The 20,267-nt window shown below is 40.1% G+C and overlaps 1 protein-coding gene across 1 annotated transcript in view; it reads left to right on the top strand.

Annotated features, from left to right (window-relative positions):
- Window positions 1-6,155: 6,155 nt before the first annotated feature.
- CYP2C1 (cytochrome P450 2C1) overlaps window positions 6,156-20,267 on the top strand; it is a 29,517-nt gene continuing 15,405 nt past the window's right edge. Inside the window, 5 exon segments of the mRNA XM_002718526.5 lie at window positions 6,156-6,509; window positions 7,648-7,810; window positions 8,018-8,167; window positions 12,247-12,407; window positions 15,702-15,878. Of these exon segments, the coding sequence (XP_002718572.3) occupies window positions 6,342-6,509; window positions 7,648-7,810; window positions 8,018-8,167; window positions 12,247-12,407; window positions 15,702-15,878 (819 nt within the window). The 5' untranslated portion in view covers window positions 6,156-6,341.

Here is a 20,267-nt window from a genome sequence, read left to right as displayed (position 1 = left end):
AAGCAGAGGAACCAGTATTTGAATGTTCTCTCCAATATCGATTTGGACATGGGTGCCCCAATCATTGGCTTAACCCTCAGCAACACAATGCTGGTCCTACACCTATGCTCCATGAACAGTCAGTGGTGTTCATTATGAGTAACTAATGTTTGGGGTTTGGCTTGTTTTGCTAACATGGTTGTCCAGGTAGCTGTGGTGTGAGCCATTGTGCACCATAATGGGCACCAGAAGATCTCAGTTCAAATCCCTTTTTTGCCACTGGGGATCATTGTGATCTTCCCAGGTCTTTCAGATTCTCCACTTCTATTTGAAAAGTAAAAATAAGTTCTGCTTTTCAGTGTGTTTATAATAGTGAGAAGCATATGCACTAGTTCAGCTAGTAACTTGGTGTATGTTTGGTTACTGAAGATGAATGAATCATGTTAGCTGTTTTATGTTTAGGCACCTGTAATACTGTTAGAGTGTGCTGAGTGTTTGATAGGCTTCCACTGCCAAGGAGACAGTGTCCTAGATATTGGAATAGCACACAAGAGACCCTTAACGTACATGTCATAGAGTATCTTGCTTTCCCTCAAAGTCATAAATTACCAAATGGTCATTAATCTAAGAATCTTGAGTATTCAGTAATTTATTTGCATTAAATCATTTGTCTCAGTGGTTCTCAATATCAACGTACATGGGAACCACTTGGATTTTATCTTAAATTACCCATACCTGGTCTGCAATCCAGTACAATGGAAGCACAATCCGCAAGGTGAGCACAGGAAAGAAAGAGAACATTTCCTTGTGTATCTGTAATTGGGGAAATGTGCCTCAGATGAGAGCATAAAGTTCATCAGGGTGATAGGTTACATTATGCATCAATGGTCACAAGTGAATTTGAAATATTTGCCAACCAACTAGATCCAAAGAGAAGTGGAAGCACCTCCTTTAACAGCCTTGTCAAAGTTGAATAGCCACAGTCTAATCATGAAGAATCCTCAGACAATCCCAGGTGTTTTACAAACTCCCAGAGTATGCCCTTCAAATCCAAAAGGGTCAAAGAGGTCAAGGGAAGATGAAGGGTTTGTTGCAGGCTGTACTTGGCTAAGGAGGCCTGGCAATTAGTCGCAAAAAGGGATTTAGGATTCTGAGCTGGATCCAGGAGGAATACAAAGAACTGATTCATGACATACTCATGGAAATGAGTACTTGATGGTTTTAGTGCATCAATATGGATTTCGTATTTGAAGGCTATATTTTGGTTTTATCAGAGAATTGTTTCCTTTATTCAACTTTCATTTAATAAATATAAATTTCCAAAGTACAACTTCTGGATTATAGCGGCTTTTCCACACATAACCTCCCTCCCGGCCACAACCATCCTATCTCCCACTCCCTCTCCCATGTCATTCTTCATCAAGATTCATTTTCAATTATCTTTATATACAGAAGATCAACTTAGTATATACTAAGATGTCAACAGACTGCACCCACACAGACACACAACGTAGAAAATACTGACTGAGTACTAGTTATACCGTTAATTCACATAGTACAACACATAAAGGTCAGAGATCCTACATGGGGAGCAGGTGGACAGTGAGAGCTGTTGTTAATTTCACAATTGAGACTCTTATTTACGACATCAGTAATCACCCGAGGCTCTTGTCATGAGCTGCCAAGGCTATGGAAGCCTCTTGAGTTCACCAACTTCGATCTTATTTAGACAAGGCCATAGTCAAAGTGGAAGTTCTCTCCTCCCTTCAAAGAAAGGTACCTCCTTCTTTGATGGCCTGTTCTTTCCACTGGGATCTCGTTCACAGAGATCTTTCATTTAGGTAATTTTTTTTTGCCACAGTTTCTTTGCTTTCCATGCCTGAAAAACCCTCATGGGCTTTTTAGGTAGATCCGAATGCCATAAGGGTTGATTCTGAGGTCAGAGTGCTGTTTAGGGCATTTGCCATTCTATGAGTCTGCTGTGTATCCTGCTTCCCATGTTGGATCCTTCTCTCCTTTTTAAAAGTATTGTTTCTTAAAAAAAAAAAAAAAAAAAAAAAAAAAAAAAAAAAAAAACAGAACTGTATAGGGAATCCTTTCAGTTTTAGAACTCTGGTCAGTAATTTACTTGCAAACGTTCAAAGTATATAAATTTTTTTGTATGGTCCTGTGAAGTATCTTTCAGGAGACATTATGGTTATAGGATTAATAATAACCTTAAGACCACTTAGTCATCCTATTGGACCAACAATATGTGTCACTCAGCAGAATGAAGCACCCTGACCTGGAGAGTTCCCAGAGGGAAGAGTCCATCAGCACAGATGCAACTGCAGAACAGAACAACACCAACAGAACTGCCAAGAGCTGATACTTTCCAACTTCTCTATACATTTGGGAATTTAAATCTTACATAAAATATGTAATAACGTGAAGATATATTTGTTCATAAATATACATATATAATTGTTTACATGAAATTAGCAATGGGCTCACATATAAATGATAAAAATCCACCACAAAAGAAAACTTGATGTTGCCAAAGGACATCTCAAAAAGTGCCCAGTATCCTGAAGCTTTCTGGGAATGAAAATTGAAATTACAACGAGACATGTTTCCACATTGGTCAGAGTGGTTAAAATGAAGAATGAACATGCTGCTTGGGGAAGAAATTGAAGGAATTGTTACTCGTATTAAGTATAATTACATATTGCTTAAATTATTTGGACTATTCATTGCAAGTAGTTATGAAAACTGAATTAATATATGTATCTTTTCCAATTGTTTTTATAGATATACTGAATGGAATAATAATGATTAGGATAATAACAGCACTATTCACATCAATTGTGACCTAATCAATTCAGATACACATAAAGGCACAATGAAAAAAATGTGTGGAACAATAAAGTAAAACAGGAGAAAGAAAACAACTTACTCACTACTTTTTTGTATAGTGAATGAATGTCAGACACACTGTAAGAAGTGGAAAAACCAGATACTAAAAAAATAATGTGCCATTCCATTTATACTAAGTCCATCCACTACCATGCCAGGCCATGACATTATCCAGGATAGATTTAGGGAGGGGGAAGGTAGTGAACATGAGGAGATATAATGAGATTCTGAGATCCTGGAATAATCACACAGTTGCTTCATAATAACTTACTGAGTTACGCTATACATTTAGGAAAAATACAAAATTCTCAATATATATTACACTTCAAGGTGAATGTTTGTTGAATAAGAAAGAGGTCTAACTCACAACAGTGCTCAAGTTGAGGTTTGCATTCCCCTCTGACCCTGGAGAGCCTCAAAAGGTGTCCTCCAGAGGTCAGTGATAGGAAATCCTTTGATGTGATAATCATGGAATTGAAACCTAGGTTCTAAAAGAGGGTCTTTTACTGATGTGTTAGGAAAACTTCATCCCAAACCTTCACATTCCTAAGATTAAGTAGGGATTATGATGGTGGATATTTGTGGCCCCTTTTGTCTCTAATTATGTATGAATCTTTCTCATTCTATAAAGAGAAAAGGCCAGGAAGGGGTCTCAGTAAAAGGGAGGAGTAACAGACACCCACTGTTCAGTGATAAATTTGTAGTTCTAAAATAGTCATCAATTTCAGTTTATCCAAATCAGGTAATACAACTGCTGTAGAGCCCAGTCAAGAAGCAAAATTGGACTTGCAAGCATGCTACAGAGCCAATTTTTTCCAATTCTCATTTTCATTAACTTGTGCTCCAATAATTGACTAACTTCATGTTTATTTGCAAGTCATTGCTGTGTAAGACAGTAAGTAAATATTGGTGAACCCTGTTGAACTGATTGTCTACTTGTTAGGAAGGTAGCAGGACTCAGGCGATAAGAAATTCAACCTGAGCTCTGCCTCTTGCAGGAACCACAACCAATTATTTGAGCAAGGGGCAGAATTTCTAAAATGGGAATCATCTCATCTTAAGCAAAGGTAGATGAGAGATTCTAAAGAAACATTATAGGTGTGAAAATTCTTTTTAAATTATCAGCATATTTTTAGAGATGAACAATTAAATTTTGCATATCTGAGTTCTTGAGAAAAACCGACTTTTCTTTACTGCATTTAGAAATAGCTGCAACTATCCAGCATAGTGCACCGTCATCTGGGTACAGAAATAGCCTAATGTTCATCACCTGGTGAGTTTATAAAGGAATTCTGAGATATGTACAAGCACCCAGTAGAACATGATTCACCTTAGAAGCAGAGGAGATACTGGCATTTGTGGGAATATGGATGAATTGGGGAACTGCACGGTAAGAGAAATAGCACCAGGAATAGATAGAAAAAGGGTGTATGCAAAATCTAAAAAAAATAGTGTCAAATATAGAAACATGAGTATATTTATCATTGCCAGGGATTTGGTTGAGGAAGACAGAGAAAAATTAGGTGAAAGGTTATACATTTGCAGTTATGGAGGATGAGTAAGTCTGAAGATTTGTAAGCTGGAGTCCGCGCCCTCCACCATGCCCCCTGTGTGATCACATGCCCCTATCCAACCCCAGCTGAATGCCCACCTGCCAATCAGCTACATAGCCACTCTCCATTGGAAGTGGGGAAAGGCCTGGAGCATGGTGGGCCCTCCCTTTTTTGTCACCCTTCTTGCCTTTGTGTTGCCCTTGCTGCCTGTGCCTTCAGGGCTCAGAGCCTTCGGGCTGCCCGCTCCCTGCTTTCCTGCCTGCATGCTTGCTGCACGTGGCTCCTGGCCTGCTCTCTGCTTGGTATGGACCTCCACTTAGCCTCTAGACTGTTCTTTCTCCCTTAGTTAAAGCCCTCACTCGCCTATTTATTCCCCTCACTGAATAAAATCCTTAAAACTTAAAACAAAAGAGACAATGGGCATCATGGAAGTTATTTAATAATACTTGGAAATTTGCTAACAGAGTAGCTTTTAGGAGTTTTATCAAAAAAGGTAACTGTGTAGATGGTAGATATGAAAATGCTTGATAGTAATTTGATTTAATATATGTATATATATCTCAAAGCATCTTGTTGTGCATCTTGCATACATACAACAAGAATAAATTGAAATAGTTATCAATTTAGGACCAAAACAATGGTATCTTTACAGAACACTCCTTTGTACAAGCAATGTCTAGGTGACCTGGTAAGGTTTGCCATTCTGGTGCCGTGTATGTCCTCCTGCTCACACGGTGTCACCTCCCAGTCAGGCCTGCACATGGCGGTCCTTCTGTGCCCTGGGTCTGTTTAAAGAAATCCTTGATCCCATTCACCACTGGCTTGTTGTTCTGTCCACAGTCTCCCTTTCTAGCTTCTCACTATCTTATCGAGTTTTTTTCAGACAATGACAGGCCAAGAAAGCAACACAGACTGCAGTGTCTTGTACTGCCTGGGAGGCGGGAGAAGTCATAGTTTGTGCACTCCTCTCTATCCAGTTTTCTGAGATTGGCTCTTGCTGCGAATACACGAAGTTTCACCTCTGCAGTGATGGAAAATGGAGAAACTCTACCTTTATTTCTTCTCTACAGAAAGTAAGAACCAGCTACTAACAGAACTATGTGATGTCTCTTCAGAGTAACATTTTATTTCAAAAATTGCTCTTGAGGAACCTGAGATGTGAGCCATAATGCTTCACAATGGACGTGAAAAAGTATCAGTTCCTGTTGCAGCTCTGCCACGTGTGAGCTCTGAGACACTACAGGTGTCCTCTTTTCTGAGAGTCTCCCTTTCCTCATTTGAAAGAGAAAAAGAATATCTGCACTCAAATGATTGTTTTAGGGGTTTAATTGTGAAAGTTGTGAATATTTACATGATAAGTATTCAATATAAAAGTATTAATTATTTTAGTTATGATGTTTAGTATTGTAATGTTAATATAGTTCTCTGAAATATTTTCAATGAAAATAGTCAAGTATTTCCAAATGTGTTATGGGATAAACATTTTATATGCAAAGTATGGTAAACATGATTGCCCTCAATGTCATGAATTCCCAATGTAATAAATAGGAATGTTGAACAATTTTCCAATCAAATAATTTATTACATCAGATCTTAATTTTGGTTGCTCATTGGATCCACCTGGATTTGTTTACAGAAGCCTTTTCAAAAGAGGGCTTGTGATCTACCATACACTGATTTAGATAAGAATTTCTGGGTTGGATTGGGGATGAGGAAAGTATTGGAAAGTAGAGCAAGGGGAAAGACAGTTTACTTTCATCGTTTCAGTGGACCAAAGTCCATCCAGAAGAAACACCAAAGTACATCAATCCACTGGGTACTTTGTGGGTCAAAGACACACATCAATAGTAGCGAGTATTATAAAAACCTGTGATTGCCAGCTCTCAGTTGTCTCAGGAAGAAGAGAAGGCTCCCATGGATCCTGTGGTGGTGCTGGGGCTCTGTCTCTCCTGTTTGCTTCTCCTTTCACTCTGGAAACAGAGCTATGGGGGAGGGAAGCTTCCTCCTGGACCCACTCCTTTTCCAATTCTTGGAAATATTCTGCAGATAGGTATTCAAGACATCAGCAAATCCTTCACCAAAGTAAGTACACATTATGATGCCCCAATGGTTGGTAAAGGGTAAGTAATTAATCTCAGATTTTAAATAACATATATTTCAGGAGGCAAATTACTAAAATATTATGTTTAAAGGAAATGCTCCCTTGGGATTACTATTTTAATGTGTCACTGTCAGAAATAGTTGAATCAAATAATGTATTTTGCTAGTAGAGAAATATTTAAGTTGTAAGGTGGAGTCAAAATAATTAAATGTTACTACCTTTCTTTGTTTCAAAGTACTTTTAGCAATGATTTTGTGTCCTAAAATTAATGCTAACAGATTGTTTGGTGATCATCGATTTTATTAAAATTATAATCCAGTGTTTATGAATTGTATTTTGTTTTGATAATTAAGCTGCAAGGAAGTAAATTATTGCTGGTGTCAAGAAAATATTTATAGTTCCACAACAAGTACAAGTGAATGAGTGACAGAATGAGTTTGGGTCAGCTGTGTCCTACTGGAGCAGGTTTGGACCTGCACAAAATTGTTGTCTGTGATTGGGATCATGGATTAATTGTCCTTTTGTGAGATCTGCACCTCCTTGCCCTGTCTCTGTGGTGCCCACTGTCTTTCTGTGTTAATAATAGCAGCAGATTTTAAACCACATTGGGCATTAGGATTATCTGGACGACTTTAACAAATGCATATGTCTAGTATTTCTCAGTGATTAGTAAGATCCTCATCGGAAGAGCTTTACAGATGATATGAAGCAGAGTATTATGGTAATTTGATGTTGGTGTAAATTTGAACATTGAGTCTTAATAAAGTGCTTCAACATCAGATGTTGAAAAATCAACATTAAGGTTTGGGTCTCGTATTTATTAATCTTGGGACATAGATTTTGAAATTCAATACATTTTAGTCTATCTGTAAAACAGAGCAAATAAACCTTGCTCAATGTGTTGACTAGTTGTGATAATCTTTCCCCCTGCAATAGCCTGGCTGTTGGGAGTCACTGTTTGCAGAACTATAGCGGTCACCACCATGTTCATCTCTAACATCCAGAAGTGTTTGAGATTGTATTTGACAGAATAAAAATATCAATATGATGAATCATGCACCTCTGTAGACAAAATGAGACTCCTTTTTCTCATGTTTGCATTTTCTTTCCTGTTTCCAGCTGTCAGAAGTCTATGGCCCCGTGTTCACTGTGTATTTGGGCATGAAGCCCACCGTGGTGATACATGGATATGAAGCAGTGAAGGAAGCCTTGGTTGATCTGGGAGAAGAGTTTTCCGGAAGAATCGTTTTCCCACTGACTGCAAAAATTAATAAAGGATATGGTTAGTGTTCTTGTGTGCATGTGTTTGTGTGTGTGTGTGTGTGTGTGTGTGTCTGTAGGGTGGTGCTAAGGGGTATGGAGAGGGTGGAGAACAGAAACCTAGGTGGCTCCTCCTGCAGTGCTGGGCCAATCCACGAGGCTTTCAGCTATCAGCTTTCTATTCCTCACCTGAGGTTTTCCTCTTACTTTACATTTCTCTTCCTGTTAGGAATCATTTTCAGCAATGGAAAGAGATGGAAGGAGACCCGGCGCTTCTCGCTCATGACCCTGCGGAATTTCGGGATGGGGAAGAGGAGCATTGAGGACCGAGTTTAAGAGGAGGCCCGCTGCCTGGTGGAGGAACTGAGAAAAACCAACGGTGGGTGATGCTCTATGTGCTTAAGAGTGTGGCCTTTTTTTTTTTCTTTTCTTTTTTTTTTTTTGACAGGCAGAGTTAGACAGTGAGAGAGAGAGAGACAGAGAGAAAGGTCTTCCTTCAGTTGGTTCACCCCCTCAAAATGGCCACCACTGCCGGTGTGCTGGCACCAATCCGAAGCCAGGAGCCAGGTGCTTCCTCCTGGTCTCCCATGCGGGTGCAGGGCCCAAGCACTTGGGCCATCCTCCACTGTCTTCCTGGGCCACAGCAGAGAGCTGGACTGGAAGAGGAGCATCTGGGACTAGAACCCAGGGTGCCGGCGCCGCAGGCGGAGGACTAGCCAAGTGAGCCGCGGCGCCGGCTCCGAGTGTGGCCTTTTTTAGTGATGACCCTAGACATAGTGCAAAGACAGCAAGATCTTTCATTCTGGGTCTTGGTTGTCAGATCCCTGCAGGATCAGGTACTGATTGAAGCAGAGAGCACATTTGGTTGAGTTTCACAAAGTGACCATGTATACAGTGTTGGAAATAAAAGCCTCTTCTTTCATCCTTGCTTTGTTTCAAATCCTCATTTTTTGGAGATAAAGTGTAATTTTTTTACATAGTGTAATTTTGGGTAATACTCTAGGACATTTCCCCAGGGATACTCTCCAGGGTGCATGGCAGGAATGGCTTCATCACTTCCTTAAGGAGCATGAAAAGATGACAGATGCTTTCATTTAATTGGTCTCAATTTATAGGATGAATTTCACTGGCAAGGCCCCTGTCTACAATGGCTGCCAGTGCTGATCTGTGTCTATATGATTTTATTTGCTTATGTGTCTCTTAGTATTGTCTTCATGCTTTCTCTGTGGAGAAATAACTATTTTAAAACTGTTAGTGAAAATTATTTAGTTTTACTTAAATGCTTGCTGTGTGGTTTCATATATTTTGAATGAATGTATACTATAGGCAAATCCTGCAAAATACACAAAAAGCAATACACAGAATGATTTATTCAACTCTTTTTATTCCATCCCAAATTGTTGGCTTTGTTTCCATCTTTGCTTATTTGAAAATTAATAATAGTTGCATTTAATTAAATAATTAGAATAATTAAAAATTTTAATCATCTCATTTGCAGATTAATAATGTTTTTTATTTTCTATATTTTATGAAAACATGACATCTGGCAGTGTTGTGGGTAAGATGTCCACTCCAGTGGGTGATTCATTCCCACAGATAGCAAATATTGTGTCCCTAGCAAGCTCTTGATACACAGAACAACCTCTCCAGAGCCCACACTTGCAAGTGTCTCTGTTACCAAACTCTCACACGCCAAATCAATATTCTTCTCACCCTGAGTCTTCATAGTTCTGGGTACTGGACCCATGCCCTTTTCATAGCTCAGGGATCTTTGAAGTTATTCAGATGATCTAATCCTAAATGTACTCAACATAGCACTTTGCCTCACTCATTCCTCCCCATAAATCTGGGTATAAGTTCAGCCCCCTGTTTTCCCCTGGCTCCTGCCTAACTGCACCTGGTGCTTCTCTGCCTGCCACATGCTTCTTCATGCTTCTCCACCTCCTGTAGAGAATGTCCTGTCTTTTCAATGCCCTTCCTCTCCTGTCCTGCTGGCCTCAGCACAGCTGACTAAAAACAAAATCCCAGGTGCAAAGAAAAGCAATTGATTTGTGGTTAGAGCTTTTATAATAATAATTTACTCCCCACTGCCAGCTCCACTCCTCTATGAAGGTCTTGTTACAATCAGTTTGATAATCCAGCTTGGATTCCAAAGAACTCTAATTTTCAATTATGTCTACTTAATGAAGTAAACATTTTTATCTTTTTAAAAAAAGATTTATTTACTTATCTGAAGGACAGAGATACAGAGACAGACAGATAGATAGATAGATAGAGATCAATTTTCCATCTACTGGTTCACCCCCAAATGGCCACAATGGCGAGGCCTGGGCCAGATTGAATACAAGAGCCAGGAGCTTCTTCCAAGTCTCCCAGTGGATACAAGGGCTTAGGCCCTTGGGCCATATTCCTTTGCTTTCCTAGTCACATTAGCGGGGAGTTGGATTGAACCGGGACTTGAACCGGTGCCCATGGGATGCTGATACTGCTGGCGGTGGGTTAGCCCACTACATTGCAGCGCTGGTACCTGAAGTAAATATTTTTTTTTAAGAATTATTTTATTTATTTGAAAGACAGAGTTACAGAGAGATGTAGAGCCAGAGAGAAAGAGGTCTTCCATTCCACTGGTTCACTCCCTAAATGATTGCAATGGCCAGAGCTGAGCTGATCTGAAGCCAGGAGCCAGAAGCTTCTTCCAGGTTTCCTACGCGGGTGCAGGGGTCCCAGGACTTGGATCATCTTCTACTGCTTTTCCAGGCCATAGCAGAAAGCTGGATCAGAAGAGGAGCAGCCGGGACTCAAACTGGTGCCCATATGAGATGCAGGCACTGCAGGCTGGGGCTTTAACCCACGGCACCAGAGCGCCAGCCCCGTAGTAAATATTTTAAAAAAAATTATTTGATGGAGGGGCCAGCGTTGTGGTACTTTGGGTTAATGCCCTGGCCTGAAGCACCGCATCCCATATGGGTGCCGGTTCGAGACCCGGCTGCTGCAGTTCCCATCCAGCTTTCTGTTATGGCCTGAGAAAGCAGTAGAAGATGGCCCAAGTCCATGGGCTCCTGCAGCTGTGTGGGAGACCTGGAAGAAGCTCCTGGCTCCTGGCTTCAGATTCACAGATCTGGCCATTACAGCCATCTGGGGAGTGAACCATTGGATGGAAGACCCCCCCCCCCCCCCACCTCTCCTCTGTGTAACTCTGACTTTCAAATAAATAAATAAATAAATCTTAAAAAAATTATTTGATGGAACAAGAACATAAACCTCAGCCATTTTAGGTCCTTGTTACCCCTGCCTTCTTTCTAGAGACCAGTTCAGTCTCATATGCTGTACTGTTCCCCAACCCATCACTTGCATTCTTCTCCAGGTTTGGAAGCCAGTGAGAAGAATCAGTATGGAGAAGCTCATCTCTGCCTACTGTCCCCCCATCCCCACCTCAGCTCACCTGAGATATAAAAGGGCCCAGCCTGCTGGGGTCTGGGCCTCTGCCATGTATTCTGTCTGTGAGCACAATGGCAGTTGGTTGACCTCTGCAACTTTATTTTCTCTAATAAATTTGGTCTGGCTGCGGGTTTGTATTCCATCTCCTCTCTGTTCTGCGCCTCTTTTCCTAACATTATGGATCCCCTTGTGAGGAGGGGAGCTTAGGATCTGGCTTCTGGGTAAGAGCTGTGTCTCCTTTCCCCCTTCTTCCGAAATCTCTTGCCTTCTCTCTGTGGCATGCTAAATCTTCATTTTCCTTTAAGAGGGCGACCATGGATGCCTGGGAATAACCTGGTGGATGACTGAGAGCCTCTGACCAGAGCAAGTCTCTGGTGAGGCTCGAACATCCCCAGGTGAAAACCAGACCCTGACAGCCCGATAGGGTTATTATCTCCCTTTCTACTTTCTTTTCTGACCTGGCTTCTCCTTGGAGTGTGGGGGGAGGGTGCAACATACAGGATTCCCTGGAATCTAACCAAACACCATTAAACAACTGCCTTGTCTCATATTCCTTCTCTTTAGTCTTTGCAGTTTCTACGCATAGTTTCGTCAATTATTCAATGTCTCTAAAAGGTCCTTAGCCTATTCCTTCCTTAATTGTAAGTTTTCAGAATGTAGTTCTACAGTGATAACTTATTAGGTGTTTGAAAAATGGTCCCCCAATTTTTTCCTTTTGCCCTCCAAAATAACATTGACCTATGGTCAGAATCTTGTACACAGAAGCACTAAGGTTTCTTTCTGGCAGTGGGTGTTTTTGGGGAATTGGAAAACCTTTTTAAATAAACTTGATGGAATAGTGAATTCAAGTTTATGGGGGAAAGAACAGTGTTATTCTAAGCACTTTGAAGATTTTTTGATAAGGTAATTTATATGAAAATATTGTTTTAGATTCTAATATTTAATCTGCATGTTAGTTCAAAGGCTAAAAGATTTGCTTGGGTGTTTTGATAGTATTTAAAAATGTTTCCCGTTCTTCAGGCTCTCCCTGCAATCCCACATTTATCCTGGGTGCTGCTCCCTGCAACGTGATCTGCTCCGTGATTTTCCAGAACCGTTTTGATTACACAGACCAGGATTTTCTTAGCTTGATGGGAAAGTTGAATGAAAACTTCAAGATTCTGAATTCTCCCTGGGTACAGGTGAGACCAAGTTCCTCTCTTTCTGAAAGATGAGTTCAGACATAGGTGTACAGTCTCTCCACGTTAATATCACAGCTCAGTCCATGGAATTTTGTCTGGAAGTTATATTCATTCTCCTTCTTGTTTTACTTTTCTTTTTGCTTTTGCCAGTGACTTCTTTGACCTTTTTCTGAACAAGAAAAGTTTCCTGTTTAAGCTGCAGAAACTTTTCTGACTATGGTCATTGTTCCTTCTGGGGCAGATTTTTTTTTTTAAGATTTATTTATTTATTTGAAAGGCAGAGTTACAGAAGGAGAGGGAGAGAGAGAGGGAGGTATCTTCCATCCACTGGTCCACTCCCTAAATGGCTGCAATGGGCTGGGCCAGTCCGAAGGCACAAGCTAGGAGCTTCTCCTAGGTGTCCCATGTAGATGCAGGGGCCCAAGCGTTTGGGCCATCTTCTAGTGTTTTCCCAGGCCATAGCAGAGAGCAAGATGGTAAATGGAGCAGCTGGGACTTGGACCGGCACCCATATGGGATGCCTGCATTGCAGGTGGCAGCTTTATCTGCTACACCACAGTGCCAGCCCCCTGGGAGCAGAATTTTTACAGTTCCTAATGCATTTGGGGTGACAATCTCAAAGTCGCCTGCTGCTTTACTGAGAGCCCTTTGCTCTCTCTCCTGCTATGAAACATAGCTCTTTGTTTCTGTTTCTTGGAACGTTCTGCAACCATGTCTACCACTTCCTCCAGCAGATCCATATACTCTATCATAGAGACTGCCTCAGTTTCTGCCATCAATAATGCAACCTTTCATGGGTCCATAATTTGATTGTTGCTGTCCATTATAACTTTCATAACCATTGTAGTTCCACCACCCACCGCAGTTATCTCCAAAATTTCCTCCCCTCCGTTGTCACCATCCCATTCTCCTCCTCAGTCATATCAATCACCTTGGTTTCCATGTCCTTTTCCACCACCACTATAACCCCCCTCCCCCCGCTGCTATAACCAGGACCACCACCTTAGTCGCCACCTTCACCTGCAAATCCATGCTATACACTGTCACCTCCTCCATGATTTCCTGTGCTGCCACCAAGCGCCACAGCCTGTTCTTCCCCCAGGTTGCCACCATGGCCACGATGAGCTCTACAACCTCCAAAGTTACCTTCACGACCCGTAAAGTTGTCAGATCCACCTCCACAATCTCTTGGTGACCTGGCAGCAGGCTGCATCTTCTGTTCAGAAAGGCCCTTTTTGCCTGACAACTATGCCCACTAATAGTCTGGTATTTCTGAGCAACACTTTTATCAACAGTAGTGTGATCATCAAACTTCACAAAAGCAAATCCTCTTTTCCCCACTTAGCTTATTTTCCATAACTTTCTTGGTTTCAACTTTCCATACTTCTCAAATTAGTCTCTCAAACTATATTTTTCTGTATTTTCATTAATACCACCAACAAAAATCTTCTCCGTTGTTAGATGGGCACCAGACTTTACAAAATACTCTCTAAAAAGAGCTCTCTATGTATCCACTCCATGCTCATCAACCTTGTGTGTTTGAACATATGTTGCTGCATCCCCCTCTTCAACACAAGACTAAGTCATATAAACCAGAGTCTCCGGAACCTTTCTCTGGAGATCTTTCATTAACACACAATCTAAGGATGTACCCTCTTTCTCAAAATGTTCTCTCAAATTCTCCTCTGAGTTTTAAAGGTCAGGTTTCCTCAATTTCTCTAGTTCCTTAGGAGCATGAGCTTCCATTTTATGGCCAGACTTTCCTCATCTAACTCAAGTTCAGTATACCCCTCAGTTCTTTTCTTAGCCTATATCCTTGCCTGGCTATGTTTCCTGTTTTCTAAATTTCTCAGTATACATGGGTACTTTTGGATGCCCTAATTGTCCAAGACACACTCTCCCCAGTGTTTCTTGCCGGGTACTTAGTGCAATATGGAAATTTTTTGTAAACCTTTTCCCCAGATTGGCTGCAGGTTGTTTTGGAGAAATGCCTACTTTTTTTTTTACTACCCTGAGTGAATTCTGAATTAAATGAAACAAAGACAATTGCCTTGTATCAGCCCCTCAGGATATCCTCAGACAAGTAGGAATAGAGAAACACTTAGTTCTTCTTCCTGAGCCGGGGCAAAATCCCACCTGGGAACAGGGCTGCTCTTGCTAATATTACTGTCAAGTCAAGAAGGGAGGTAGGACAATGAGAAGCAAAATGTCATACAGCTTTTCTACTATTTTTAACTTATCTTTTCTCTCATTCAGCTTTCCCTTGTTGCTGTATATCTTTGACTGTTGTTTAGAGTTCTGGTAAAATTGATTCAGATTGGTTTTGATTGATTTCTCAAAATTTTGTGGTGGGATGGGACTTTTGAGCCATCTATTGTGACATTTTTGCTGATATCAAATGATGAAGTGAATGCCTGAAAACCAGGGTTCTATACATATTGTATCATCATGGTTTTTTGCTAGTGGTACACTGTGTGATAGTATAGAACAAACTTAGCTACTCTAGTGCAGAAGGTTTGATTCATAGAATGCTGATCTGGATTCCATGGTGTTTTTGCAACCCTCTCATTCATAAAATAGTAATTCAATTCTTGCTCCTGGTAGAAATAGTAAGGAGTGGCTCTGTGCTTACTTTCTTTCCTCATCTACAGAATGTGAATAATAGCAACTCTTGCCAGTCTGTATTTCGAAGTTGTAGGGAAGAGTTATTGTATAAAATGACAGAACTGGCATGAAGATGATAAAAATAATATATGAATATATATATGTGTCATCTTTGAACTTGGGGCCAAGGTTTTCTCCCTTACATGTCAGCACCAAGGTTTACTTTACATGAACAATGAAATGCTGCTGGTCAAGGTAGACCTTTTTCCACCATAGTTTTTTTTCTTTTTTTTTTTTTTTTTTAATTTTTCTTTTGACAGGCAGAGTTAGACAGTGAGAGAGAGAGAGACAGAGAGAAAGGTCTTCCTTCAGTTGGTTCACCCCCCAAATGACTGCCGCGGCCGGCGCTGCACAGATCCGAGGCCAGGAGCCAGGTGCTTCCTTCTGGTCTCCCATGCGGGTGCGGGGGCCCAAGCGCTTGAGTCATCCTCCACTGCCTTCCTGGGCCACAGCAGAGAGCTGAACTGGAAGAGGAGCAACCGGGACAGAACCGGCGCCCCCAACCAGGATTAGCCTAGTGAGCTGCGGCGCCAGCCCACCATAGTTTTAAAGCCTAGATTGAAGAATGTTTTGTGTTCTGTATATATCTTTAATAAAAATGTTTAACTTATCATTTTTTTTTATTTTAAGATGTGCAATAATTTCCTTATTCTTATTGATTATCTCCCCGGAAGTCATAACAAAATACTTAGAAATAATATTTATATAAGAAACTATGTTTTGGAGAAAATAAAGGAACACCAAGAATCCCTGGATATTAACAATCCTCGAGACTTCATTGATTGTTTCCTGATCAAAATGGAACAGGTAAAGTGTTGTTTATTTGCCTGCATTTGGTAGCTTATTGATAAATTGCTTATTTATTGAGAATGCTCAAATGATCAGAGCAGAAACACTTGGCCAGCACTGGAAGCATCTTTGTGTGTATGCATCTTGGTTAAGGATCATGGAAGAGTTAAAAGTGAGCTGTTAAACAATTCAAATATATGGTTGTGCTTTAGATACTGATAGCCTGTGGAAAGGCGGAATGTGCATCTCAGTTAATATGGAAAATAAACAATTTAAAAAATTCAAAGAAGCAAGGGTTTAACCTGGTGGACTTCCTGCACGTCCTGAGGTTTGATTTTCATCTTCAAATATGTACGTTTAGGTACAGAAGGGGTTTTACTTGGGAGGAAGGGTTTAATGATAGGTTCCAAAGCATATGTTGGTAAAAATTTGGTGTGTTTTGAATTTTTTTTCTTTTGTATGTCTCTTATAAACATTTACTTTGTGGTCACCTCGCAATTCTATGAAACACCTTATACTTAAGAGGGCTATTTTATGCCCACAATTAATATAGGTGGCATATGAAAACCCTACACTTTAACTATACTCCTCTTCATCCAATATTGCACAAAAAGATGTAAAATGTACAATTTTTAAAAATTTGTATTACTTAAGAAATTATTGTAACTATTGCTATTTTTTATAGTTTGATCTTTAAATTTCTTTCCTGGATATACAATTAATTTATACCCCATCTATATAGAACTAGAATGTTTTGAATACAGTGTACTTACTCTGGACAGTGAGTTTTGTACTTTCATATATTTTTGTGTTATTGATTAACATCTTCTTATGCTTGAGAAACTCCCTTCAGTATTTCTTGTATGTGCGTCAGTGATCTGTCTTTGTACTGTTGGTCCTTTCTTCTATTCATTTATTTTATTTTTTTAAAAAGATTTTATTTTATTTATTTGAAAGACAGAGTTACAGAGAGACATAAAGGCAGAGAGAGAGAGAGAGAGAGAGAGAGAGAGAGAGAGAGGTCTTCCATCCACTGGTTCACTCCCCAGATGGCCACAATGAAGCCAGGAACCAAGAGCTTCCTCTGAGTCTCCCACATAGGTGCAGGGGCCCAAGCACTTGGGCTATCTTCCACTGCTTTCCCAGGTCATAGCGGAGAGCTGGATCAGAAGAGGAGCAGCCAGGACTAGAACTGGTGCCCATATGGGATGGCAGTGCTTCAGGCCAGGGTTTTAACCCGCTATGCCACAGTGCTGGCCCCCTTTTTTCTATTTAATCTAATCTACCTTCATCTCTTTCAATTCAACTTTTCAGGCAAGTTATAATAATCTTAAGCTCTATGATTTCTTTTTAGCTCTTTTTAATACTTTCTATTTTTGTGGAAATTCTCCATTTGTTCATACATTGCTCTCCTTACTTTGGCCAGCATTTTTATAGTGTCTTTTTTAATTCTTCATCAGATAAAGAAAATATCTCCATTTCAGTATAATTGGTTTCTTGACATTTATGTGTCTCCATTCTTTTTTTTTATTTATTTTTAATTTTATTTACACATAATTTTTTTTACAAAACTTTTATTTAATAAACATAAATTTCAAAAGTACAACTTTTTGGATTATAGTGGTATTTCCCCCCATAACCACCCTCACACCTGCAAACCATCCCATCTCCTACTTCCTCTCCCATCCCATTCTTCATTAAGTTTCATTTTTAATTATCTTTATATACAGAAGATCAACTTAGTATATACTAAGTAAAGATTTCAACAGTTTGCACCCACACAGATACACAAAGTATAAAGTACTGTTTGAAGACTAATTTTACTGTTAATTCTCATAGTGCAACACATTAAGGACAGAGATCCTACATGGGGAGTAAGTGCACAGTGATTCCTGTTGTTGATTAAACAATTGACACTCTTATTTATGACGTCAGTAATCACCTGAGGCTCTTGTCATGAGATGCCAAGGCTATGGAAGCCTCTTGAATTCACCAACTCCGATCTTATTTGGACAAGGCCATAATCAAAGTGGAAGTTCTCTCCTCCCTTCAGAGAAAGGTACCTACTTCTTCCCAGTTCTTTCCACTGGGATCTCACTCACAGAGATCTTTCGTTTAGGTCATTTTTTGCCATAGTGTCTTGGCTTTCCATGCCTGAGATACTCTCATGGGCGTTTTAGCTGGATCCGAAAGCCTTAAGGGCTGATTCTGAGGCCAGAGTATATACACACAATGTTAACATTACAAAATAGAAAAGGAATACACTATTGTTTTCTTTTTTTTCTGATTTTTTTTTAATTTTTTATTTAGTAAACATAAATTTTCAAAGTACAGTTTATGGATTACAATGGTTTCCTCCCCCATAATTTCCCTCCCACTCACACCCCTCCCATCTCCCACTCCCTCTCCCATTCCATTCACATCAAGATTCATTTTCAATTTTCTTTATATACAGAAGATCAATTCAGTATATATCAAGTAAAGATTTCATCAGTTTGCACCTACACAGAAACACAAAGTGTAAAATATTGTTTCAGTACTAGTTATAGCATTAATTCACATTGGACAACACACTAAGGGCACATCCCACATGAGAAGTAAGTACACAGTGACTCCTGTTGTTGACTTAACAATTTGACACTCTTGTTTATGGCGTCATTAATCTCCCTAGACTCTAGTCATGAGTTGCCAAGGCTATGGAAGCCTTTTGAGTTCGCCGACTTCAATCTTATTCAGACAGGGTCATAGTCAAAGTGGAAGTTCTCTCTTCCCTTCAGAGAAAGCTACCTCCTTTTTTGATGGCCCCGTTCTTTCCACTGGGATCTCACTTACGGAGATCTTCCATTTAGGTCTTCTTCTTCTTTTTTTTTTTTTTTTTTTTTTCCGCCAGAGTGTCTTGGCTTTCCATGCCTAAAATACTCTCATGGGCTCTTCAGCCAGATCCCAATGTCTTAAGGGCTGATTCTGAGGCCAGAGTGCTATTTAGGACATCTGCCATTCTATGAGTCTACTGTGTATCCCGCTTCCCATGATGGATTGTTTTCTCCCTTTTTGATTCTATCAGCTAGTATTAGCAGACACTAGACTTGTTTGTGTGATCCCTTTGACTCTTAGACCTATCAGTGTGATCAATTATGAACAGAAATTGATCACTTGGACTAGTGAGATGGCATTGGTGCATGCCACCTCGATGGGATTTTTTTTAACTTTTATTTAATGAATATAAATTTCCAAAGTACAGAATATTGATTACAATGACTTCCCCCCCATAACGTCCCTCCAACCCGCAACCCTCCCCTTATCCACTCCCTCTCCCCTTCCATTCATGTCAAGATTCATTTTCGATTCTCTTTATATACAGAAGATCAGTTTAGCATACATTAAGTAAAGATTTCAACAGTTTGCTCCCACACAGAAACATAAAGTGAAAAATACCGTTTGAGTACTAATTATAGCATTAAATCTCAATGTACAGCACACTGAGGACAAAGATCCTACATGAGGAGTAAGTGCACAGTGACTCCTGTTGTTCAATTAACAAATTGACACTCTTGTTTATGGCATCAGTAATCACCCTAGGCTCTTGTCATGAGCTGCCAAGGCTATGCAAGCCCCCTGGGTTCACTGACTCTGATCATTTTTAGACAAGGCCATGGTCAAAGTGGAAGTTCTCTCCTCCCTTCAGAGAAAGGTACCTCCTTCTTTGATGACCTGTTCTTTCCACTGGGATCTCACAGAGATCTTTCATTTAGGTTTTTTTTTTTGCCCTAGAGTGTCTTGGCTTTCCATGCCTGAAATACTCTCATGGGCATTTCAGCCGGATCCGCATGCCTTAAGGGCTGATTATGAGGCCAGAGTGCTGTTAGGACATTTGCCATTCTATGGGTTTGCTGTGTATCTCACTTCCCATGTTGGATCATTCTCTCCCTTTTTTATTCTATCAGCTAGTATTTGCAGACACTATTCTTGTTTATGTGCTCCCTTTGGCTCTTAGTCCTATCATTACAATCAATTGTGAACAGAAATTGATCACTGACTAGTGAGATGGCATTGGTACATGCCACCTCGATGGGATTGAATTGGAATCCCCTGGTATGTTTCTAACTCTACTGTTTGAGGTAAGTCAGCTTGAGCATGTCCCGAATTGCACATCTCTTCCCTCTCTTGTTCCCACTCTTATATTTAACAGCAATCACTTTTCAGTTGTTTCAGCATTTAAGAAGAATTGTGTATTGAGTACAGTATTCAACCAAAAGTATTAAGTAGAACAAACAAAAAAAAATACTAAGAGGGATAACATATTAAGTTGCTCATCAACAGTCAGGGTGAGGGCTGATCAAGTCACTGTTTCTCCTAGTGTTCATTTCACTTTAACAGGTTTCCTTTTTGGTGCTCAGTTAGTTGTCA

Source organism: Oryctolagus cuniculus, chromosome 15 (genome assembly GCF_964237555.1).
Source record: "Oryctolagus cuniculus chromosome 15, mOryCun1.1, whole genome shotgun sequence".
Classification (NCBI taxonomy): domain Eukaryota; kingdom Metazoa; phylum Chordata; class Mammalia; order Lagomorpha; family Leporidae; genus Oryctolagus; species Oryctolagus cuniculus.
This window is presented reverse-complemented; position numbering and strand designations above follow the sequence as displayed.